Below are 24573 nucleotides of genomic sequence, written 5' to 3'. Positions count from 1 at the left end.
AGCTCTGAGAAAACATCAGAAAATTCATACTGGAGAGAAACCTTACAAATGTACAGAATGTGGCAAATCCTTTACCCAAGACTCACATCTTAAAACACATCAGAGAGTTCACACTGGAGAGAGACCTTATATTTGTAAGGAATGTGACAAATCTTTTACCAGGTACTCATATCTTAGAGCACATCAGAAAATTCATACTGGAGAGAAACCTTACCAATGCAAAAACTGTAATATATCCTTTCTCCGGATTTCTAGTCTTAGAATACATCAGAAAATTCATACTGGAGAGAAACCTTACAAATGCCAAGACTGTGATGTATCATTTAACCAGATTTCGAATCTCAAAAGACATCAGAAACTTCATACTGGAGAAAAACCTTACAAATGTATAGAATGTGACAAATCCTTTACTCATAATTCAAATCTTAGAACACATCAGAGAGTTCACACTGGAGAGAAACCTTACAGATGTACCGAATGTGACAAATCTTTTACTAGGTGTTCCTACCTTAGAGCACACCAGAAGATTCATATTGGAGAGAAACCTTACAAATGCAAAGACTGTGACAAATCCTTTATCCACCTTTCAAATCTTAGAAGACATCAGAGAGCTCATACAGGAGAGAATGTTGTAAATAATGTAACATAACATTTATCTGGTATTCTTTCTGCTTGCAAATCTCAACAATATACATAATAGAAACATAAGAAGAGACTTGTAAAAAGCTTTTAATGAAGTTTTAAATCTCAGAAAATATGACAGTTTATGTTACAATAAAAGTTCGCAATGTAATTGTGTGAAAAGCTTTCTTTGTTTGTTTGTTGGGGAGTACTTTCCCTCTTGTATCACTGCGCTACATGTGTACCTGGTGCCTGTGGAGGCCAGAAGGGCCTATGAGATCCCCTGAACCTGGAATTATAGACAATTATTTGTGTTGGGATTTGAATGCCAGTTATCTTTAAGAGGAGATAGTGACTTTATCTAAGCCCTTTCTCTAGGTCCTGGGGAAAGTTGTAATAAAAACATCATGTTCAACATCCAGAAATTCATAACAATTACAAGCAAGGTGTTCCATGCCTTTAACCTCAGCACTCAGTAGGCAGAGGCAAGATCTCTGTGAATCCCAGGCCATTCTGGTATGCATAGTGGGTTCCAGGACAGCCAGACAACATATACCCTGTCTCAAAAAAAAAAAAAAAATCATAATAAGGACAAAATTTAATAAAATTCAAAGTGTGACAAAGACCTCTAATTGTTCATCACAAAGTTAATACTTCTGAGAAACCATGTAACTTTACTATATATACAATTGCCATGTCTTGCTTTTCACTGGAAAGAACCCCCACCAAATGAATAGAATTTGAAAAGTCCTTTATCTAAGTGCTGAAATTGCCGACATAAAAGAAAATTCATGAGAGAAAACACAAAAAATGCTTTCATAAAGTCTCATCTTTCATACTAGAATCAAACTTTTCAAGTAGCAAAAAAGTTAAAAATGTAAAGAGATGGATAAACTGCATGTGGAATCACAGGCATGCTCAAGGGTGCTGGATTTGACAGCACATGCCTTTAATTCCAGCTCTCCGGAGGCAGAAGCAGGTGGGTGTTGTGAGTTCAAGGTCAGCCTGGTCAAGAAAAATCTGTGAGGGCATGTGGAAATTCACTTTGAACTATTGAAGAAAAAATGGGAAGTATTTGTTTCACCCTCTAATTTCATATCTTTATTCTATCCAGCCTTTCTTCCTGCACCTCCCCTCTACTGGTTCATTGATAGCTTCCTATCTTCTACATACAGTCTCTCTTAAACAGAACAGAAACTTTGAAGCTAAGACCAACATGAGAGGAAACGTGTTTGTTGGGAGCTAGTGCCCTCCTACCTCAAGTGTATGCAATCAGTAAGGACTGCTGGCACCATCAGACAAGCTGAGCTGCACAGAAGGTCTCAGACCACCTATGAAGCAGGCAGGAGTCGAGCTGCTTGGACCAGACTAGACAAGACGAGCTGTCTGGAGGAGGTAGTGGGTGGCTTGAAAGACACACCTCCGCCCTCAGATGAGCTGTCTGCAAGCTGTGCAGTGATCCCGGTTTTCCAGCCCCGTAGCCATCACTCTTACAGGAGGAGGCAGCTGTCCTTGAGTCTTTTGTGCTTATATCAATAGCCCATCACCCACACTCTTGTAAGTCACCCAGTAAATCTCACTGGTCATTTAGCGATATCCCAGCAGTTAAGAGCACTGTCTGCTCTACAGAAGACTCACTTTGGATTCCCAGTACCCTCACATGGGCATACAATCTGTAACCTCAGCTCCAGCGCACCCAAGGCCTCTGGCCTCTGCAGACACTAGGAACACATGTGGCACACAGACATGCATGCAGACAAAACACCCCTAACAAAGCAACCATATTGGTTCACCAAGTTGGACTTTGTTTCTTTATCTGGGATAAGTAGATGATTGTCATAGTTTACACAGGAATACTGTCACACATCAGTGCTGTAATCGGGTCACACAGAAGTTTTCTTTCATTTATCCTTTTCTGTGGGGAGCATCTAGAGTGGTTACAAAAGTTGATTCTCTGTTCTTGATCTCATAGCAATGTATGACTTCCTTTCCCCACATTTATACCAACATTAGCCATCATTTCTATTCCAAATGGCTGACATTGTAGCTAGACTCACATGAAAGCTTAAGGAGCTCTAGTTTGCATTTCCTTGAGGGGTATATAACATTTTTATGTTTGGATTAATTTTAGTTTGGCTTTGTTGTGGTGGTGTGTTCATTTGTTTTATTTTTTTTCTTGCTTTGTTTTACATTTTTAATTTTTAATTTATTATATAATTAGAACATTTCTCCCTTGTTTCTGAGTTAGTAAAAGAACAAGACCCCCAACCATCTAGAGGTGCGGTGTGAGATGAGGTCAGCCCTGGGCTGACTATCCACTTCTTGAGACATCTATTTCTTGTTAAAAATCCAATTTCTTGAAATGTCTCTGCCCAAGTCACAATTGTAGCATTTTATTTTGGCTTGTCGTGTCTGTGTGTTCGGGATGGGACTCTGGCTTCTGGATTTAGCCCATTATTATTTGGTGTAGGCAGTCAAGGCAAGGGTTAGGATGCCTATCTTGTGTCTGAAGGGGTCAGAATTCACTGTAGCTGTCAGATATCTGGGTGCAGCTTTCTACCCGATGCGGTCTGGTCTACCCTGTCATTCTGTGGGAAGGGTGTGAAGACTGGGTCCACGGCAGTTTGACAGCCAGAGCTTGAGACACAGTGGGAACACTAACCAGGAAACAGAGGTTGGGAGGAGGCTGGCCGTTAGGTAGGTGTTGAAGTGTGTAGAGTGAGAGGGGTTAGAGGAGTGAATGAATGGCAACTGGAACAGCAGTTGAAAGAGACCCAGGGAGTGGGGCAGGGACCCATTCCCGGACGGCGCTCCAGGGCCTGCACTGTAGGGAATTGCGTGGTGCAGACCTGGGTGCGGTAGATACGGCGGCGTGGGGCGGGGGTGGGAGTCCTGAGGGACTCCCCCTAAGCCGCACGTGTTTGGCGGAGCAGCCCGGGAAAGCCAGCCTGGCGGTGGCAGCAGCTGCAGCCCGGTGGCCCTGGAACCTGCCCAGCGCAGGGAAGCTGTGCAGCTGGAAAGCCGGCTGGAAGGAAGCAGGTCACTGTGTAATTCAAATTCTGATTTCTGTATCCCTCTTATCCGGTTGCAAGCCTTGTTCTGCGAAATTCTCGTCTCAAAGCTGTGTAAACACTACTCACCAATTGTCCTCGGACGTGCCAATAAAGCAGCTGATAGCCAATCACTGGGCAGAGGAGAAAATGGGGCTGGACTTCCTGCCAACCGAAGGCTTCGATTCTCCTAAAATGTGTCCACAGCTAACATTTGAAAGGTAAAGCGAACCGTTTCCTTTCCTAGACTGGTTGTGGGCCTGCGTGAGGCCAGTGCAGGTGAGTACAGTAATGTCGGTTACTGATTGCAGTAGTTGCACGGGGTCTAAAGAAGGTCATGTTTTGGCCCTTGCCCCCTTTCTCTTATTTTCTAACCACTTCATCCTCAGTGTTCCCAGAACCACACCGCTGGATGGTGGAACTGGCGTTTTAGGGCATTTGGAAAAGCCAAGAATCTCTCCGTCCACCATCGCATTTTTTTTTTTTAAAGATTTACTTATTATGTATACAATGTTCTGTCTGCATGTACACCTTCATGCCAGAAGAAGGCAGATCTCATTATAGATGGTTGTGAGCCACCATGTGGTTGCTGGGACTTGAACTCAGGACCTCTGGAAGAGCAGCCAGTGCTGTTAACCTCTGAGCCACCTCTCCAGCCCCCACCATCGCATTTTTAAAAAGAACCTTTCTATGTTTTATCGCAGAGCACCTTTATCAAGAGCCACAGACGACAAACTTTTGAGTTAGTAAAACGACAAGGCCACCATCTACTGGTCAAAGCATGTAGCGCGGAATCCAACCCTTAGCTGTTCGCATACTTCTAGATAAACACGTTTCTTTCCCAAACCCTAGCTCTGAAATGTCTCTCCCCAAGTCACAATCGCAGCCTTTGGCTTTGGCTTGTCGTTTCTGTGTGTTGGCGACGGGACTCTGGCTTCTGAATTTAGCTTGTTATTGTTTAGTATGAAGTTTGTAGCCCAGAGGCCGGTAGTCCAGTGGAAGTGTCGGGCTGCCTACATTTTACCTGAGGGGTTTAGAACTCCCCGTGGGGGTCAGATGTAGGGGTGCAGTGTCTTACTAGATCCAGGTCTAGGCTGGCAGCAAGCATGTGGGGAGGTTGTGCAGAGCCGGTCCAAGGCAGCCTGACAGCTGGAGCTGTGTGGAAGGGGGAATGAACCAGAGAGTGTGAGGGATGGGTCTCCACGGCAAAGGGACACGGGTCTAGATCAGAGGAGTGAGGAGGAAAAAGAGCAGACTGGGGAGGCCTGGAAAACCCAGTTGGACCGATGAATTGAACCGGTGGGGGTGGGAGGAAGAGGAAGGGTCCCAGCGCTCACGTAACCGGAACTGTCTGTGATGGGCGGGACCAAAGGCGGTTCCAAGGACTACAGGAGGGAGGGACCTCAGGCCAAGTGTGTGCGGCTCCGGGTGGCAGGCGCGAGCGGGGGTCTCGGGTGGATGTGAAGACCAGTCAGCAATACAGTGGCGAGATAGCAGCCCTGGAGCCTCTCAGGTCAGAGTCGCTGCAGGGAACCAGGGAGGGACCGGATCAGGGGTTTGGTCAGTTTTTCTGCTGCTCATAGACTCTCCGCGCTCGCAATTTTGTTACAGGGTAATGCCCTTGAAGATAAGTTTGAGATCGTATGAAATGGGGCACATGCTAATTTTACCATTCATCTGCGGTTTCTAGGATATTCTCATAAACGTGTCTCTTAGACCAATTGAATTTGTGTGTTGATGTTTGCAAACGTGGTTCTTTTTGTTGTGCAAACACCAAAACTTTTGGCATTGAAATTCAAAATACTTTCTAACTCCCCTACTCTACCCCTTTCCTATTAAAGAGAGTGGCATTGGACATGAAGATTCGACGGTCTAGAGCTTGTTAACTCAGTCCTGTAAGGAATAACTGCAAATTTTGATCAGGTCGATTTTTTTTAACCAAGCTATAGAGTTATGGTTGTAACTCTTAACATTTATTTATTAAGTAAACATTTTTATTAAGTAAAAAGTTTATTTTTACTCAACACCAGTTTTCCATTTGAGATACGTACATTCTGTTGTAAATATAACAAAATATGTGTTCTTAAGGTTTTAAGGCACACCTGAGAGTACAGAAAAGTACAGTACGTATGTTGAGAGTGGGGATACCAGGCCACACTGTTTTCACACTTAGAAAACGGTGCGTATTAGGGCAAAGTTAGGATGTAACTTCTGGTAGAGAAACGCATTCTGACCATAGCCAAATGGTTGCTTTTTCTTTCAGTGTTGACACGCAGTGAAGAGGGACATGGCTGGAGCCTGCTCATAGGGTTTTGTACTGGGATCAAAAGTTGAGGAATTGCAGCAGTCCAGTTTCTGTGGGTGAGAACAGTTTTCTTGCGGCCTCCCTTCGCTCCCGGGGTTCTTGTGAAAATGGCTCTGTGTGTGAATGAGCATCACATCTCACAGAGGAAAGTGAAATGCTCAGGGGAAAAGACAGAATCTTCATGAAATTTCAGCTGTTCTTCCTGTTTGTCCTTTTGGAAGGTGTAAGGCTTTTTTCATTTTTGTTACGTGATGAAATCCTATACCCAGCAATGTGTAATACCACTAGTGATGCAGCTCCATTCCTGCCTTGAATTTTGATCGAGCTGTGATTAGAAGTGGGATTCAAGTAATGGAAACTCAGAATGCTTCCTCAGTGCTGTCTGTGTGACAGCTGGGGGATTCTTTGTAGAATCCTCTATTTCATGTTCTCTGTTTCTGCTGAGCACAGCACTTGTGTTAGAAATCCTGAAGAAACTTTTTCTCATATGCAGGTCTCACACCGTTCAGCCCGACCTCATCCACAGAGCAGGTCAAAGAGCCCTGGGAGGTGGAGAGAGAAGCAGCAGTAGCAAAGGATCTGGGCAGGAAGAAGGTATCGACAAAGGGGTGGAAAGGAGCTCAAGTGACAGGGAAAGCTGGACATGTAATCGGTTTTGCTACATTCTGTTTCACTAGAAATGATTCTGGAGAATTCTGCTGAGAATAGTCTTCTCAGGATTATACTGTTGAAGGCGTTAGAGGAGTCTCTATGTAAAAATTATATACTAGGAACAATGATTTAATTTTGAATGTGAGTGATGGCGCCCCTCTTCCATTAATGTAGATTTCCCATCACGGGTTGTACAGCCCGCTATCTCGGAAATGACTGTTTTATGTTGTCAACAAAGTTTCTCTGGCCCAGGCTAACAGCAGTACCAGGCTGTGAATGTGAACAGAACAAGCCGAAAGCCAGTTTGAGTATTTGAACATGTAACAAAATGTCAGAAGTGCATTCTTTCCTAGGGCCCGTTGCTTCCCAGTTGTAGGCTTTTGGCCAGCCTTTCTGTCTATTTCCTTCTGTGGAGCTGGCCCCAAATCCAACCACAAAATGTTACTGTTACACCGCTGTTCGTACCTTGCTCAGTGGGTAAGGATTTTAGCACCCGGGGTTCACATCAGGGAATGGCCAGTGATGGCCTTTTACCCCAGCAACCCACACAGCCCCTTTTGGGAGTGTGGCAGCTACTGTCAGGGAGTCCTTGATATTACTTTAGACACTGAGTGGTCTGCTGATTTCTCGGCTTCTTCTGGCTATGTAAAACACTAGCTGATTTTTGTGGATTGTGATTTTGTGAGTGTGTGAATTTTATAGTTTATTAAGTCGGTTATCAGAGCCGAGCTTTCTCATGAGACATACAAAGTTTTTGAATTTCAGAATTCTCTTTTTTTCCTTATAGGGTAACTTGCTTTTGACGTTCTTGTATTGTCCCCTGTAAGCTTTTCTCTCCCCTTCTTTGTCTGGATAACCCTTGATACATGGTGTTGAGTTGAGGTGGAGGGAGTGGACATCCTTGTCTCTGTCCTGAGAGGAATCTCGATTCCAGTTTTCCTCACTGAGTGTAATGTTGGGTGTAGGTTTGTGGCTTCTAGTATTTATGGTGTTGAGGTATGTGTCTTCAAGAGCTTTCATAATGGGCAAATGTGGAATTTTGCTATAGGCTTTTTATGGGTTGATTGTTCATGTTTCTTCTCTCACTGAGTGTAGATATTTGCTGTTTTACGATGATTGTTTTGTATTATGTGTTTCTGAAACACTTGCGTTCCTGGCATGCAGTCAACCTGAGTTCCACTTCTGCATAGTTCAGAGAGAGTCTCTGTGTTCTTTTCTACACTGATAACTGGTCTGTGATTCTCCTTTGCAAATGCTTGTCCTTATCTGCTTTGGGTATTAAGTTCTTTTTTTGGGGGTGGGGCATATTAAGTTCTAAAGCAGCCTTGAATGATATGTTGTTCCTTTAGTGAATTTAGTGCTGAATCTCTCTAGTCTGGGAATATATTTAGAAGAAATTATTAATGCTTAAATCCCATTATCTGTGTAAGGTCTATTCTAGTTTTATGACAGAGAAGATTGTTTCTAGGAACTCATCCTTTTCTTCTACATTTCCAATTTATTTGGCATGAGTTTCCGCAGCACTTCATGAAGCAATACGGGTGTCCGTGGTTCCGCCCTACTTTCCAGCTTGCAGGGATTTGCTCTCTTAGATCAGGTTAGTTAAGAATGCTTTGTCAGTACTTTTACTTCTTCACAGCAACAGGTCTGTTGCATTGACTCCTGGGCATTGTTCATTTAGTCTCCACTACACTGATTTCCACATGGCCTTTCTAATAGCTTCCTGTGTCTTAGTTCAGATTGACTTGTTCTATGCTTGTAAGCCCTTAAGCACACAATTATGGACAAATGTGTTTTACAGCCAGAGCTTCTTGCTTGCCAGAGCTTCTCTGTATGTCTTTGTTACCCACTTCTGTATGAGTGTCTTTCATGACCTCACATTCACCCTGACATTCTCAGAAGCTGTTCGCAGTGCCACATGAATTCTGTCTCGTTGTTCAATGATTTAAGTCTTCATCATAGCTAATTAAGGAACAGTATAGATGAGAGGCTGGAGACGTAGCTCTGCAGTTAAGAGTACTTGATGTTCTCAAAGAGAATCGTGGTCCAGTGCTCAGCATGGATGAGATAACAGGGCAAGAAAGAACTTACACTGCTAGTGTGGGAAGAAATGTGGAGCCTGGATATGTGACAGGACAGCTGACACCTCATGTGAGATGATATGATATGATATGATATGATATATGATATGATATGATGATATCAGAATTAGAAATGATCCCTACGGATGATAAATAAAGTGGTTTGTGTTCCTGGGGCCCAGAGCTGGAGAGACTCCTGTGCCCATTGTAATGTGCCGACCCAAGGCTTATCATATTGATGGTGTAGTTAGGAACACGACAGTGACTTTTATGAGGATCCACCCTAATTATGGAAGAATTTCTAAAACAAGAAGACGCTTTCACTCATCCCATCTACCGAGAAGTCTGCTATGGGAGGAAAGTGAGTTGTACCAAGTGCCACGGTTTTCTTATTCTGTGTTATAACTGCAGGTCCCCAGATCATCAACCTCCCCACTGATCATCAGGTGTGTTGTAGGAAGAACGTGTTCTCGCTGTAAAAGTTTATGATCACCAGACAGGATTTGGCATCCGCAGTAGTAAAATACGTTGGCTTGCGGGTTGCATGTTAGTTGTGCCCTAAGTCACACTCACCGTAGTCTCCCACGCTGATCACATGTGAAATGCATCGAAAGCAAACACATTGAGTGCGTTCCCATTCTCACTGTCCCACGCCCACTTCAGTGCTGTGGTTTGCAGTTGAGCCGAGAAGATCCTGAAGGTCGCTGCATACTCTCTGAGGAGAGTTGGCTGCAAGTTGGGAGCTTCTGAGGTTGCTGCATTTTTACCTTCATTTCTACACTGCCGTCAAATTCTGTGTTGCTGCTCTGAATTTCTCTGACCCCATGGGACCGCCTGTAGAGGGGCTCATCCTATGTATGGTCAGGGTTCTGCAGAGGAAAAGAACTGAAAAAGCGAATCTACATGTAGATATAGAAAGGGATTTTATTGGAGTGGGTTATGGGCTGTGGTCTAGCTCGTCCAACCAATAGATGAGAATCCAGTAGTTGTTCAATTCAGACGGCTGGGCGTCTCAGCTTGTCTTGTATACACTGGAATCTTTGAGAAGTAGTCTCTAATGAACTTGACAGTGGGAGCAAAGGCAAGCAGGAAAAGAGAACAGCTTCTTTTTCCATGTCAGTTATGTAGGCTGCCAGCAGAAGGTGTGGCCCAGGTTAAAGGTAGATCTTCCCACCTGGAAAGATCCATATTAAGAGTGGGTCTCCTCAATGGGTGGTGGTAGCACACACCTTCAATCCCAGCACTGAGGGGCAAAGGCTGGTGGCTTTCTGTGTGTTTGAAGTGGTCTACAGAGCTAGTTCCAAGAGAGTCAGGGCTACACAACGAAAACCTGTCTCAGGGGGGAAACCTGGGTCTTCCCACTTCAAATGATTTGATTAAGAAAAAAAAATCTCTTTCATGTGTACACAGCCACTTGGATTTTAGTTAATTCCAGATGTAGCCAGGTTGACAACCAAGAACAGCCATCCCACCCATTTCCGTTGCTGCTCATCATATCCCCCTTCTGTTAGTTTAAAAACAGTAAATTCTTAATGGAGATCTTGAAGTATGTCTGTTTCCTTTTTCAGATTTGAGGATTTCTCACCTTATCGCCCTGTATTGTAGATGTCAGAACTACAATCTGCTTTTGTCTTGTTTCTGTTTTGATTTTGTTGTTAGTAGTATGAATTTCTTAAGTTCACATAGCTGCCATTCTTCTGCATTAGCTCATTGAGTATCTTTTTAATTCTTCAAGTAAATCACATGTATCCATGGCTGATTTCTAGAGATTTATTTTACCTGTCTCATTTATTTTGATTCCTTTGAACACTTTCTAGACTCTGGTTTACATGTGATTATTTAAGAGCTTTGCACATGTCTGTTATGTCAGTATTGTGGAAAATAGTAAAGATTTTTCCAAATCACAGGGAATAAACATGGAATGCCTTTGTTCCATTATTGATCTTAGACTGCCATTCTAAGGGGCAGTCCTTAGTAGGATGCACCTTATCAATGCCCCTCCCTCCTCTTTTCCCTGACAGCCATCACATGGGTCTGCCATGCTCTCCACTTTAATGAGTCTGCCTTGACGTTGCCTAAAGCAATTTAGCACACAGACATTCCACTTAAACCATATATGTTTTAAACCATAAACAAATTTCATGTAGTTTCAGAAGGGTTGCAGGTGACAGATAGTCTCACACAGAGGTGCAAACACAAGTAATAAATAGAGAACAGGTCCCATCTTGAGAAGTAAGTTGGAAAGGTACACTTTACCTGGCTGAGCAATGCGGGGGCTGCTTAGATGGCGCTGAGGTTGACTGTAACTAGATCTGATGGCAAGTGTGCCATATTGAGAAGAAACATGTTTGCCAGATAGACGGAGCCACTGCATGTGTCTGTTCTCCAAGAGACAGGTTACACATGGCGAATAATGTGATCAAAGAATCAGATACTGTATTTTCTAGGTATTTTCTACTGTCTAGAATAAGCTCACAGCAATGTGCAATGATGGAAAATTTTAGAACCGCCTTTTCTCAGGAAATGGCTGGTCAGGGATTGTGATTGTGTTCATATTGGAGAAGATTCTCTACATTTGTGCAGGGTGCATAGTCTTCTCTTGCTCTCTGTCAGTTTGGAAACAGTCCTTTTATTGAGCTGTGAGCTTGTGACAGTGTCAACAAAATCCGCACTCTTGCCATATAAATGACATATGAAGAATGCAGTGCTGGATTGTTCATTTGTGATAGTCTCCTGTTTCAAGGCTGTGTCATTGTTTCCCTTTCCTCTATACAGCTTGTTCCTGAAGAGCAACTATGTGTCACCTTTCTTTCCCAGCCTAACTACTGCCACTCTATACAGCTCATTCCTGAAGAGCAACTATGTGTCAGCTTTCTTTCCCAGCCTAACTACTGCCACTCTATACAGCTCATTCCTGAAGAGCAACTTTGTGTGAGCTTTCTTTCCCCGCCTAACTACTGCCACTCTATACAGCTCATTCCTGAAGAGCAACTATGTGTCAGCTTTCTTTCCCAGCCTAACTACTGCCACTCTATACAGCTCATTCCTGAAGAGCAACTTTGTGTGAGCTTTCTTTCCCAGCCTAACTACTGCCACTTTATTCCCCACATCCATCCAGAGCTCGTTTTGCTCTCATGATGTTCTATCTAGAGCAGTGGTTCTCAAACTTCCTAATGCTGCAACCCTTTAATATAGTTCCCTCATGTTGTGGTGACCCCAATCATAAAATTATTTTGTTGCTACTTCATTAATGTAATTTTGCTATTCTTATGAGTCATAATGTAAATACCGAATATGCAGCGTACCTGGCATTGTGACTCCCTAAAGGGAGAGAACCGTTGGCCCAAGACTCACCTTCACACTGATGTACATAAGAATGGGCTCAGGACATGGTAGAAAACTTGCAGGCTCCCCCCCCCCTTCTTTTTAGGAACTACATTTCTGATTTTAATTCAAAGATCATGATTGTAATTTTTTTTTTGCAGCAAAATAAAATTCCACCATGTAAATTCATTTTGTTTCCTTTTCTGTTGCTGGGCATCTAGGCTGAGTTCACTTCTTATCTCCTTTGATTAGAGTAGCAATAAACCCGTGTGTGTTTTTAGTAGGACTTGAGAACTGTGTATATGTCTCACTTTTGGTATGGTGGGTAATACAGTGGTTGAGATTTGGGGTTTTGCAAATTCCAAAATGATTTCTACAATTTTTTACTGGTTCACAGTTCCTTAAGGAATGAATGAGGATCCCACTTTTCCATTTCTTCAACTGCATTTGTTGTCTTTTTTCTTTCTCTTTGTTGTTTTTTTGAGACAGAGTCTCTCTGTGTAGGAACTCACTGTTTATACCAGGCTGGCACCGAGTCACAGAGAGCCACCCGCTTTTTCCTCTGGAGGAGGAGGAAGTGCATCCCTGCGACCCCTTCTCCACTTTAGCCATTCTGCATAGGGTAAGAAGGAGCAGCAGTTGGTTTTGAGTGTGTAATTACTTCATGGCTAAGGATGTTAAACACTTTTTTTTTTTTTTTTCCAGAGCTGAGGACTGAACCCAGGGCCTTGCACTTGCTAGGCAAGTGCTCTACCACTGAGCTAAATTCCCAACCGATAAATACTTTTTAAAAAATGGCTGGCAGCCTGGCAACGGTGGTGTGTGCCTTTGATCACAGGAGGCAGAGGCAGGCGGATCTCTGAGTTTGAGGCCAGCCTGGTCTACAGTGCAAGTTCCAGGACAGACAAGGATACACAGAGAAAGTGTCTCAAAAAAGGAAAAGAACTCAGTGACATCTTTGTAGGGTCCTCCTTTTCTCACAATGTCATGTCAGGGATTTTCCTTTTTTTTTTTTTTTTTTTTCATTTTATCTTATTATTTTTTATTTTTATTTTACTTATATATTTTTCTCTATTTTTACCTCACAGGCCCTTTGGGTGTATATTAATATTATGGCTTACAATTTAATGTTTTTATGAGATTACTGAGTGTTCGAACTACTGGGTCTCTGTTTCTTGTGTCTTCTTTTGTTGGTTTTATCTAATTCTGATGTGTTAGTTTTCCCTTTCCTTTATTACATTATGTTTTTATTTTTTCATTATCTCTTAGGAACCTTTTTGTTTTCTGATGAGAGACAGGAAGGAGCGGATCAGGATGGGAAGGGAAGTGGGGGACTGGATGGAGTGGAGGGGAAACTGTATTCAAATGTACTGTGGGCGTGGTGGTTTGAATGGCATGGCCCCTAGACCCACGTGTGTGAATGCTTGGCTTTAGGGAGTGGCACTGTTAGGAGTTGCGGTCTTGTTGGAGTAGGTGTGTTGGAAGTCACTGTGGGGCGGGCTGTGAGGTCTCCTATGCTCACCCATGCCCAGTGTGGCACACAGCCCCCTTCTGCAGCCTGTGGATCAAGATGTAGAACTCTCAGCTCCAACTCCAGCACCACGTCCGCCTGCGCGCCGCCATGCTTCTCGCCGTGACGATAGTGGACTAAACCTATGAATGTGTAAGCCAGCCCCAGTTAAACATTTTCCTTTATAAGAGCTGGCGTGGTCATGGTGTCTCTTCACAGCAGTGGAAACCTTAAATAAGACAATGGGAGAAAAAAAAAATCTATTTTCAGTGAAAGGCAAGAACAAAACACAAAACACTTGTTCTTACAGAGGTCCTGGATTTGTTTCCCACAGTCTACATGATAGTTCACAGTTGTCTGTAATTCTAGGTACAGTGCATCAAATGCACTCTGATCTCTGTGGGCACCAACCTTCACATGGTGCACATTTATACATGCAGGGCAAACATCCATACACAATCAATCAATCAATCAATCAATCAATCAATAATTCTTTAAAAATTAAAGAATGCACAATGTGTATACACAGATGCGTTGGCTTCTGTGCTTTTTCTTCTGATGACTGCCTTTTCAAACAAATATTCATTAACTTTATTTTACGCTACTTGTGTGTGCGTGCATGTATGTAGCCCTGGCTGTCTTGGAACTCAGCCTGTAGACCAGGCTGGCCTCAAACTCAGAGATCCACCCAAATGCTGCCTCCCAAATGCTGGGATTAAAGATGTGTGCCGCCACTGTCTTGTTCCTTGGTCTTTTTAGAGCTATTATGAATGGGTTATTTTCCTACTTTGATTCACAACACCCCATTATTGGTACATTAAAAAAATGAATTACTTTTCTATTTTAATTGTGTATTCTTCAATATTATTTGAAGTATCTGTCAAGTGTAAGAGTTTCTGATGGTGTCTGTTGGAAGTTTTGTGTCTATAATCATATCATTCTTTACTATTTGTATTTTTTTCAAATTTCTTAGCTTTTATAATTCTTTATTACGTAAAACTGCAGAGTGCATGCATTCTTTTCTTGTTACAGCTTCTGAAGCGATACTGTCCATTTATTTCTTTCTGCTATAATGTTGGCCTAGGATTGAGACGTATACCTCTTACTGTGTTGAGCTGGGTTCCATTTATTCTTAGTTCTCTTAGAAGTTTTATCACAAATTTTGTTAAGCTTTGTCCAATGACATTTCCATGCGCTACTGAGATTTTTATCACATGATTTTTATTCCCTGTCATACTTTTGATACGGCTGCTTGGATTCTAGGTAGTGTTTTTGTTCTTTCCTTGTTATAATTCGTAGTTTTCTGGTTTGATGTGTTGGATAGACAGAGTCGGTTACTCCCCAGCTCTCCTCTACTCCTCACATGAAATATTTTATTTCCTGTACTTTCCTGGATAATTTCTTTCCACTGTTCTGGGTATATTTTGCCTCTATTATTTGCAGTGACTTGAGTGGAATGAGATGTGTTAATTCATGAGTATCTTCAAATGCACTTCTCTCTCAATTTTCAGAGAAATTTTCTGGCTACAGTAAGATGGTTGACAGTTACTTTTTGGTTTTGGGGTCTTTTTATGTGGTTTGACAATGTTCCTTAACAGAGTTTAGCATTAGCTTTTGTTTTGCATTTTTGATACCTGATATGAAAGGGCAAGAAGGTCCAGTCATTGTTCCTGAAACAGAAACTCAGAGCAGAGCAACAGGAAGAAATGGCCACTTCTTCAGTAAGAGCATCCCAGGTCAGTATCATCTTCACTTTGTTTTTTGTTTTGTTTTGTTTTGTTTTGAGAACTGTTATATATTTAAACCTTGCAAGCCTTTCTTTCTCTGCTTCTGATAATGTTGTCTGAAGTATTTGTTTCCCATGAATTCCTTTGTTGGCATTAGTTTTTTTTTTTAACTCTTTTATTTACGTTTCTTATATTTCTTTCTCCCTACTCCACCCCAATCCCTTCCAACACCCCAACACCACATAGGAGAGAGAAAGGCTTAGTGGGAGAGGGGGAGCAGTTTTTTTTTTTTTTTTTTTTTTAGCTTCCTGCTGGTCAGGGTCAGGTTCGTTGGAGCCAGTCCAATCCTCCTTTCAGGATATCTCCATCTTCTTGTTTCACAACAGAAACTAGGAGCAGCAAGGGAGAAGCAGGAGCAGCCTTGCTCTTTCTCCCCTCTCCATTCTCTGGGCTCTGGCATTTATTCTCTCTTCATAGTCCTCGGATTTAAACTATCTGCAGCTGGCAAAGAGCCCCTCTCAGAGCCCGCATGAGGCAAATAGTCTGCTGCCGTGGACTCTCTGAATCCTGGGACCAAAACGAAAACATGTTTATATCCACAACATTCCTTTTTCTTCTGATAGTCAGGATTCACTCTTTAAATGCATGTCTACTGTATGTGGCACCTTTTTTTTTTCTTTCCCTCTACTCAGCCCTCTCCAGACTCTTTGTGGGAGGGTAAATATTCACAATAAAAATAAGACCTATGTTTCTATTGTGACAGGTAGTCAAACAACTATATTGTTTTGGGTTTTTTTTTTTTTTGGCTAACTATATTGTTTAATTGCTACGTAGAATAGATTTGTGCACTTATCTGTTAGTTATGAAGGCCTCATGCCATGTAGGTTCCATTTGAGGGATGTTAGTTTTCTTGGACTATGCTTATGAAGGTGCACATTCAAACACCTTGAACTCCTTGCTAGACTCGCTAGTAATTTTTTTTTTTTTTTTTAAATCAAAGACATGGTATTTGGATCCTAAACTGGATTCTAATGCTAAATAGTTAAACTCTGTAGAGGGTACTGAAGATGGCAGGCATAGGTGCCTTGACCATGCCATGAAACTGATGTTTCTGTGAGGAGGTGCAGATTGTAGTCTGGTTTGTCTGTCTGTTTTGGCACTGGATATCACATAATGGTGATGTTCCTGTGTTTGTTGACACTGGACATCTATTTGTCTCGGAGAGTTTCTGCTCACATCATTCAGTTGATTCCAATGCTCAGCGGTAATCTCCCAAACTAAGAGATGAGTATTTTCTCTTGGTTCTTTTTGTGTTTTCAGACAGCTATCCATGGTGTAGCCTCCCCTGACGGTGAGTTTTTGTGACACCATGTGGAATATATCAGTAAGACTTTTCTTGAGTGTGTTGAGTGAGCAATGTACATGAGCCATCACATTTCATGCAGAAATGAAGATTCTTCCTAATTTCTTTGCTCTGATCTCTTCCTGTGGAGGAAGCTGGCTCTTCCATCACCCTCCCCCCCCTTTTTTTTCTTTTGCTAACTTTACTGTCTTTTTTTTTTTTTTTTTTTTTACTTGAGACAAGGTTTCACTTTGTAGCCTTGGTTGTCCTGGAACTCACTCTGCAGGTCAGGCTGGCCAAGAACTCACAGAGATCCTCCTGCCTCTACCTCCCAAGTACTGGTATTAAAGGCGTGTGCCGCCACCACCACCCAGTGGAGCTACTGTTTTTCATAGGTGGAGCATTAGGACAAACTGCTGTGATGGACAAATTTACTTTTTTTTATTTGGAGTTGGTGGATGTTGTTTCGAGACAGAGTTTCACTGTGTAGTCCTGGCTGTCCCGGGACAGAACTCTGTAGATCAGGCTGGTCTCACAGAGATCTGCCTACCTCTGCCTCCTCAGTGGCGGGACTAAGGGCATGCACCACCACATCTGTCCCAGGTTTATTTTTTTCTTTGGAAATATTTTTTATTTTATGTACATGAATGCCTGCCTGCCTGGTTGTGCCTGGTGCCTATAGAGGCAAGAAGAGAGCTCTGGATCACATGAAACAAGAGTCAGGCTGTAATGAGCAGCCATGTGTATGCTGGGAACTGACCTGGTTTCCTCTGCAAGAACAGTAAGTGCTCTTAACCTGTAAATGGCACTTGCCTATGTAACTGCCAGTAGAGCTCAAATACATTACGTAAACTAAAAATTTGAAGTTATAATTTTTAAGTTTTCTTTTGAGCCCCTCTTAGGAGCAGTAACATAATTGAAAAGCAATGAACAGTTAGACTATTTTTGCCTGATTTAATTCATTCATTCCATCCACAGAAAGTCTTTAAACTTCTGAAATCATTTGTCTGTATTGGGTTGTATATACATTTAGGAAAAAATTTTATATGGCATCAACTATGGCTAATGCTCATTTTTTTTAAATTTATTTCATGGTTGCAAAATGTTCATTCAGGCAAAATGTTCTCACAGACTATGATTTCATGTGTTATAATGTTTGCAATATTGTCAGTATTGACTGTTGTTAGTCTTTACTGTGGAAAACTCTTTGACCTTAAATTTACCTGTGAATTCTGCCTTCCAAGCTCTTCCTCTGTTACACAAAAGTCCAGCACTGAACCTGAACCTTAGCGTCCCCACTAAGGTTGTTTTACTTTTAAGTACTTTTATTTTTCTTCCCCACTTCATAAAGGATCTCCCTGTGAAAATAGGGTCTCCAGGGTCTTGGAGGGAGCCCCGCAGCGGGCAGGGTTTCTTCAGCGTCACCCTGTTTTCAGTGTTGTGTGATAGGCTGGGGAGATGTCATACCTACGCGCAACTTGTACAAGTCTACTCAGCAGAAAGGAGCCCACGACACACCAGAGTATAAATGCTACCGGCGTGGCGAACCAGTGAATTTTTGGGGGGGTCTCTCATAGGAGTGTGAGTGAGAGGTTACTTAAAGGAATAGAAATTACTTAGAAAGCTGCGTCACCAAGGCCCAGGCCCGCCGCCGCTTGGTGACGTCTCTCAGATCCTGGAAACCCGGAGCACGCTGCACAGCTTGCCGGCAGCGCAGCAGGTTGGATGGCGTTTTTTCCCCGGTGGCTCATTTGGTCGCAACCCCTTCCAGGCTGCTCCGCCGGGGCTGCTAGGCTGGTCTCTGCTTCTTGCCGGTACCTGTGCTCAGCTGAGAGTCTTCTTTGCAGCTTGGCTTGTCAGGGTGGCCCTCAGGGGTCTTGACTGTTCATACACTCTTGGGAGGGAGGGACCGAATGGATTTGGTCAGTTTATGGACTGTTGTGAGTTGTCTACTTCCTGTTTTAATGAGGTGTTTTTCTGCAGGACAGGATGTTTCAGACTCTTGAGAAAACTGCTCTACAGCACACAAAGTTAGAACATACAGTTAAATTTTATTTTAATCTTACATGTATGGGTGGTTTTGCCTACATGTAAGTCTATGTACTACTTGCATGCCTGTTGTCCTCAGAGGTCCGATGAGGGTGACGGATCATGTGGAACTGGAGCCACGGGTGGTTATGAGATGTCATCTAGGCCCTGGGACCCAAACCCAGGACATGTGGAAGAACAAGCAGTACTTTTAACTGCTAAGCTGTATCTATGGCCCATCTAAAAAACATCTTAAGGAATAATTTTCCTGTCTCGTCTATATCACAAAAGTGTTCCTACATCCTTATACCTCTTTTATCTGGGAAAGCATACTTCCCATGGTAAAACTCTTAAATTTCCCTTACAGGCTCTGCTCACGTTTGGGGATGTGGTTCTAGATTTCTCCCAGGAGGAGTGGGAATGCCTGGACTCTGCTCAGAGGGCTCTGTACATTGACGTGATGTTGGAGAATTACATCAACTTCGTCTCTGTGGGTGAGGACAAAGTTTGTGTTTATTTGTTTGTTTGTTTGTTTGTTTGAGAAAGGGTTTCTCTGGGTAGACTTGGCTGTCCAGGAGCTTGCTCTGTAGACCAGGCTGGCCTCCAACTCACAGCGATCGGCCTGCCTCTGCCTCCCGAGTGCTAGTATTCTAGGCTAGTACTCATGCCTGGCTGAGTGAGAACATTTTTCTTGCAGAATTTCATCTTTTGTATTTACCTGGTTTATAGGTGTGTAAGTTCTCTGATGCTGTCTAGAAACCATAGGAAATTAGGAAAATTCTCATAACAAGAAAACTGAACTTCCTTGTGGAATTTCCTTAAGTCATATGGAAGAAAAAAACAAAACAAGTGCTCTTAGCTACTAACCCATCTCTCCAGCTCTCTTATCAAGTTGTTTGTAATTGTTTATTTGTTTGGGTTTTGGGGGGTATATTTTTGTTTGTTTGTTTTGAGACAGTTTCTCTATGAAGCCTTGGCTGGCCAACTCGCTTTGCAGACCAGGCAGATCCACCTGCCTCTGCCTCCCAGCACCTCCTGGTGTGCACCAACACTGCCTGGTCCCCCCTCCCCCACCAAGATTCTAATAAAGCACTTAATGTTAAAAGAAATGTAAGTGTGTGGCACAGAGCTATGCATTGCAATACACTTAGTAAACTGAATATTTTCATCTTAGTATTACATTAAACTATTCTTCAACTATTTCTGGAAGGAAAAGGAGATTTGAAAAGAGAAAAATATGTTAAGTATAATCCTTCAGAGAACTCTTTTCCCACAGTTCTTTATTTTTTTCATCATTTAATTGTCCCACCTTCTGCAAGTAGTGCAGTTTAGATAAGGATAAGAATTCTGTTATCAATCCCCTCAGGGTGATGGAGGTCAAAATGGAGGTTCTAGGCAACCAAAAATGCTACTGAAATGCCTCTACTAAATATTCTAAATAATTACTACTTGTCTGAGAGAACTGAAGCTGACATTGGCTATTGAATCTGTTATTGATCATGTGTCAATCCCTATTATTCCTAATTCTGCTCATTTCCCAGAGAACCATCACACGTGCGGTAAAAAGGAGAAGGTCTCAGATCAAGACCCAAAGCATATTGTCCACCAGCATGTGAACGTCCAAGAGAAGTTTTACAGATATAAGGAGCATGGCGAAATGATTTGTGAATCCTCCCAGTGTACGTCTTATAACACAGGTGACACTGCAGAAAACTGCAGCAAGGACACATGTGGTAACCACCGGGATGCCATTGAGTCCTCAACCCTAAACAGACCAAGAAGTGTGCACACTGGAGAAGAGCTGCTCAAATATAAGGACTGTGGCACGTATGTAAGTTTATGTTCCAACATTAGTCTGAATCAGAGTTTCCACACTATAAAGGTAGAGCACAAGTGTACAGAAAGTGACAGACTTTTGGGCTGTACACACAGACTTGTGCAGCAAAGAATCCATAGTGGAGAGGGAGCACACAATTGTGGGAAGTGCTTCAAGAGCTGCTCAAGCCTCAGGACACATCGTAGGCTTCATGCTGGAGAGAAACCGTGGAAATGTAAAGAATGTCCTAAGTCCTTTAGGTGGTTTTCCCACCTTAAAGCCCACTGCAGAATCCACACTGGAGAGAAACCTTACAAATGCAGTGAATGTGATAAGGGCTTCTCTCAGTTATCTAGACTTAAGAGCCATTATAAAACCCACACTGGAGAGAAACCTCACAAATGTGAGCAATGTGGTAAGTGCTTTTCTCGGCTGTCAAGACTTAAAAGCCATTACAGAATCCACACAGGAGAGAAACCTTTCAAATGTAAGGAATGTGGCAAAGCTTTTACCCACTGCACAGGTCTGAGTACACATCAGAAAATTCATACCAGGGAGAAACCCCACAAATGCCAGGACTGCGGTAAAGGCTTTTATCTGTTGTCAACACTTAAAGAACATTACAGAGTCCACACTGGAGAGAAGCCTTATAAGTGCAAAGAATGTGCTGAGTCCTTTCACTGGCTGTCAGGCCTTAAAAGCCACTACAGAATCCACACTGGAGAGACCCCTTACAGATGTGGAGAATGCGACAAATCATTTTCTCAGTTATCAAGACTTAAAAGCCACCAGAGGACCCATACCGGAGAAAAATCCTGCCAATGCGTGGAATGTGACAAATATTTTACCTGCTGCTCAGCGTTTAAAAGACATCAGAAAATTCATACCGATGAAAAGCCCTACAAATGTGAAGAGTGCAGCAAATGCTTTTATGTGTTGTCACACCTTAAGAGCCACTGCAGAACCCACACTGGAGAGAAACCTCACAAATGTGAGCAATGTGGAAAGAGCTTTTCTCAGCTGTCAAAACTTAAAAACCATTACAGAATCCACACAGGAGAGAAACCTTACAAGTGTAAGGAATGTGACAAATCCTTTGCCCATTGTACAGCTCTTAGTACACACCAGAAAATTCACACTGGAGAGAAACCCTACTCATGCAAGGACTGTGGTAAATGCTTTTATCTGTTGTCAAGACTTAAAGAACATTACAGAGTCCACACTGGAGAGAAACCTTACAGTTGTAAAGACTGTGGTAAGTTCTTTCATTGGCTGTCAAACCTTAAAAGACATTCCAGGATCCACACTGGAGAGACGCCTTACAGTTGTGGAGAATGCGACAGATCGTTTACCCACTGCTCCAGTCTTAAAGCTCATCAGAAAATTCATGCTGGGGTGAAACCCTATAAATGTGAAGAGTGTGGCAAGTCCTTCTATTGGCTGTCAAACCTTAAAACCCATTGCAGAACTCACACGGGAGAGAAACCTTACAGATGTGGTGAATGTGGCAAATCATTTACCCAGCGTTCTCTTCTCACAAAGCACAGCAGGGTCCATACTGGAGAGAAACATGAACGTAAGAAAGGTGTGAGAGCTTTGAATGAATGATTAAATCATCGAGAATACCAGGAGTTTAAAGTAATTCATAAGGGCCACGTGTAGTCAGAAAGCTCATACCAGAAAGAAATTACATGACTGTTCACTGTTGTGAAATCCTCAGGTCGTATACATTAAACATTCTACATTAGAGAGCCCAAGAAATGAATTGACTTTTTCCAACACCTTTACCTCGTGTTAAAAGTGTAGATACAACGGAAAACTCATCCTGAAGGAAAACCCAAGAAACTGCTTTAATAATGACTCATCTTTTATTCACCTTCAAAATGGTCATTCTGGAGCGAACCCCTACAAGTAGCAAGAGAAGGAGACGCGTTGAAGAGATAACCTGTGGATGTGACAGATGCACAAACACAGCCAGGAAATCCCAAAGAGAGTGCGGGAAAATCCAGCACCCAGGAAAGCTGGAGAAGTGTTCAGTCCAACGGAAAAGCACAGTGATTCATTCATACAGAAACACTAAGACGCAATAGACATTAGACAAACCAGGGTGTTGCAGAGAGGAAACCAAGTGAGTAAGTGAATTTGTCGCGCATTTGAGGGGAGAAGGATATTTCTGTTTGAGTAAATATGAAATTATTCTTACTAACATTTTTGGTAATACTAGTATTGGAATTTGCTAAAATGTAAACACGGTAGGTTTTTTTGCTTTTATTTTTTTCTTTTACGCTCAGATACATCTGTGCTGTCTTGCTTACAGAAGATTTTTTATGATGTGTATCAATTGTTGGTGCCTTTAGCACTGATGAATCTGAGGCAGGAGTGATGAAGTTAGTTAGTAACTGGCCACTAGCCATTTGGCAATGCCAACCATCTAGATAGACTTCTTATGGCAAATTTAGATTCTCCTGGGTCAGAGCTCCTCTTCAGACCGATGGTGCACAGACCAAGGCCCCTCCGCTTGATGACCTCTTGGAATACACTAGCCCGTGACAGTGTTCTGGTGCCGGGGAGAATGCTGCCATTGTGTGCTCACGAAGACCACTCTTTTTTTCACCACTTTTTCCACATTGTTTTCTTCATTGGTTCACTATTTAAGGTACAGCAGTTGCCACCAGAGCAGCATTCTGTCTTGAACCCCCCTGGCTCCAGGAAGTTTTCTTCCCCATCATTTGGAACACATGGTGGCTGAGTGTTTGTTCCGCTCTGCTGGAGTTGTTTTCCTTGTGTGGGCAGGATTCTGAAAGCCTAGCAGCTTACAGGTGCAGCCATTAGAGCCTGCTGCCTGCTGTTCCTAGGAATCTACTGTCTGTCAGCAAGACATCATTAATATCATTTGTTCCATGAAGAATCAGTGGCCTAAGCAAGCGTTGTTACTGTAACACAAGTGGATATGAGCTTTATTTTGCAGAAGGAAGAACACACTTACATTTGAGGTAAATATGCTGAACACCAGGAAGAGAAAGGGGCTGTCATAACCTTCAGCATACAAAGGCAGGGGAATCTCAAAAATATATTTTACAAATCTCTCTCTCAAAAAAAAAAAGGCAAATCCATGGAACTGATTTCTATCTGGGTGTCCTCAATGAAATTTATGTTGAAAAATAGAGATATCAGAGGAAAATAAAATCTAATCTTAGATAATGTCTAGATAGTTGTATTGAACAATGCACACTATGAAACTCACACCTTTGCTTTCTTTGAAAATGGCGAATAATATCTATAGGTTTCCCTATCTTAGTAAAGTAGCATTTCTCCTGTTGTAAAATACACTTTCTGAAAAACCACTTGTGTTTTTGAAATGTTCCACAACTCTGTGTAAGGTGATTTTTTAATATAAATAAAACATCTGTATTTAATGTTTTTACATGGCAATCCAGTGAGTAAATGTGAGCTAGTTTCCAACCTGAACCTCTCACTTTGTATTAATTAACATACGAGAAATACAGGATCATTTACAAGGCGTGGGAAAGCACTGGGATGCCTTCATTCTAAATCTTTCCACAGCACTGAAACCTTATATGATTTGCTGCCTGGTGTGACTCACTGGAAGAAGCCAAGAAGCAATGAGGAGAAGAAGGGAAGAGAACTGGAGGGGGACTGAGGCTCCTGGGCTCAGCTGGGGATACCTCCCCTTGCGAGCTGAAGTGCCTTTGCTGAGGAGGCCTCCTCTCAGAGCTGTGTGGCTCCTGGGCCCCTGTGTCTCAGGAAGCCCTTCCATTGGGACACTGTCCCACCTCAGAGCTGTGTGGTTCTGGGCTCCCGAGTCCCTCCTAGGACACTTCCCATCTGAGCAGGAAGGCCAACAATGTCTAATAAATCACTAAGAATTTTGAGAGTATTAACTCTTCATCACATTTTATGCAGAATGAAGGTTCCTCTTAACCTTTTTGTTATCTGTCTTCATGACACTACTGAATAGTTTGCATTGGAGTAATTAAATTTTTTGTTTGTTTGTTTTTTTGAGACAGGGCTTCTCTCTGTATCTTTAGCTATCTTAGAGCTCACTCTGTAGACCATGCTGGCCTTGAACTCAGGTCTGCTGGGATTAAAGGCATGCA

The 24573-nt window shown here is 42.5% G+C and overlaps 2 protein-coding genes across 4 annotated transcripts in view; both read left to right on the top strand.

Moving 5' to 3' along the window:
- The window catches only part of LOC129681571 (zinc finger protein 54-like), a 30241-nt gene extending 29448 nt beyond the window's left edge, over positions 1 to 793 (top strand). The window contains exon 6 of the mRNA XM_055613569.1: positions 15 to 793. Within this exon, the coding sequence (XP_055469544.1) occupies positions 15 to 649 (635 nt within the window). The 3' untranslated portion in view covers positions 650 to 793. The remainder of the gene's footprint in view (positions 1 to 14) is intronic.
- Positions 794 to 3864: 3071 nt separating this feature from the next.
- LOC129681585 (zinc finger protein 665-like) lies at positions 3865 to 23879 on the top strand. 3 transcript variants are annotated; one of them, XM_055613589.1, is made up of 6 exons: positions 3865 to 3950; positions 5935 to 6032; positions 6470 to 6570; positions 15189 to 15278; positions 19007 to 19133; positions 20181 to 23879. In XM_055613589.1, the coding sequence occupies exons 4-6, from the start codon at positions 15249 to 15251 to the stop codon at positions 22061 to 22063; spliced, it is 2040 nt and encodes a 679-aa protein (XP_055469564.1). In that variant the 5' UTR covers positions 3865 to 3950; positions 5935 to 6032; positions 6470 to 6570; positions 15189 to 15248; the 3' UTR covers positions 22064 to 23879. The 3 variants fall into 3 exon arrangements, with proteins under 3 accessions (XP_055469564.1, XP_055469563.1, XP_055469562.1); XM_055613588.1 differs by lacking the exon at positions 3865 to 3950 and adding an exon at positions 5074 to 5184; XM_055613587.1 differs by lacking the exons at positions 3865 to 3950; positions 5935 to 6032; positions 6470 to 6570; positions 15189 to 15278 and adding an exon at positions 17351 to 17392.
- The last annotated feature ends 694 nt before the right edge of the window (positions 23880 to 24573 follow it).

Source organism: Psammomys obesus, unplaced genomic scaffold (assembly GCF_907164565.1).
Source record: "Psammomys obesus unplaced genomic scaffold, mPsaObe1.curated_primary_1811, whole genome shotgun sequence".
In the NCBI taxonomy this organism is placed as follows: domain Eukaryota; kingdom Metazoa; phylum Chordata; class Mammalia; order Rodentia; family Muridae; genus Psammomys; species Psammomys obesus.
Note: the sequence above shows the minus strand (reverse complement) of the source record. Positions and strands in the feature narration are given on the sequence as shown.

What these genes read in the sequence shown, in the direction of transcription:
- LOC129681585 (XM_055613587.1), top strand. Translation starts at nt 17,351, where the DNA reads ATGTGTATGCTGGGAACTGACCTGGTTTCCTCTGCAAGAACA. An exon ending in TGGTTTCCTCTGCAAGAACA is followed by an intron (nt 17,393 to 19,006) that starts GTAAGTGCTCTT and finishes TTTCCCTTACAG; the next exon opens with GCTCTGCTCACGTTTGGGGA. An exon ending in CATCAACTTCGTCTCTGTGG is followed by an intron (nt 19,134 to 20,180) that starts GTGAGGACAAAG and finishes CTCATTTCCCAG; the next exon opens with AGAACCATCACACGTGCGGT.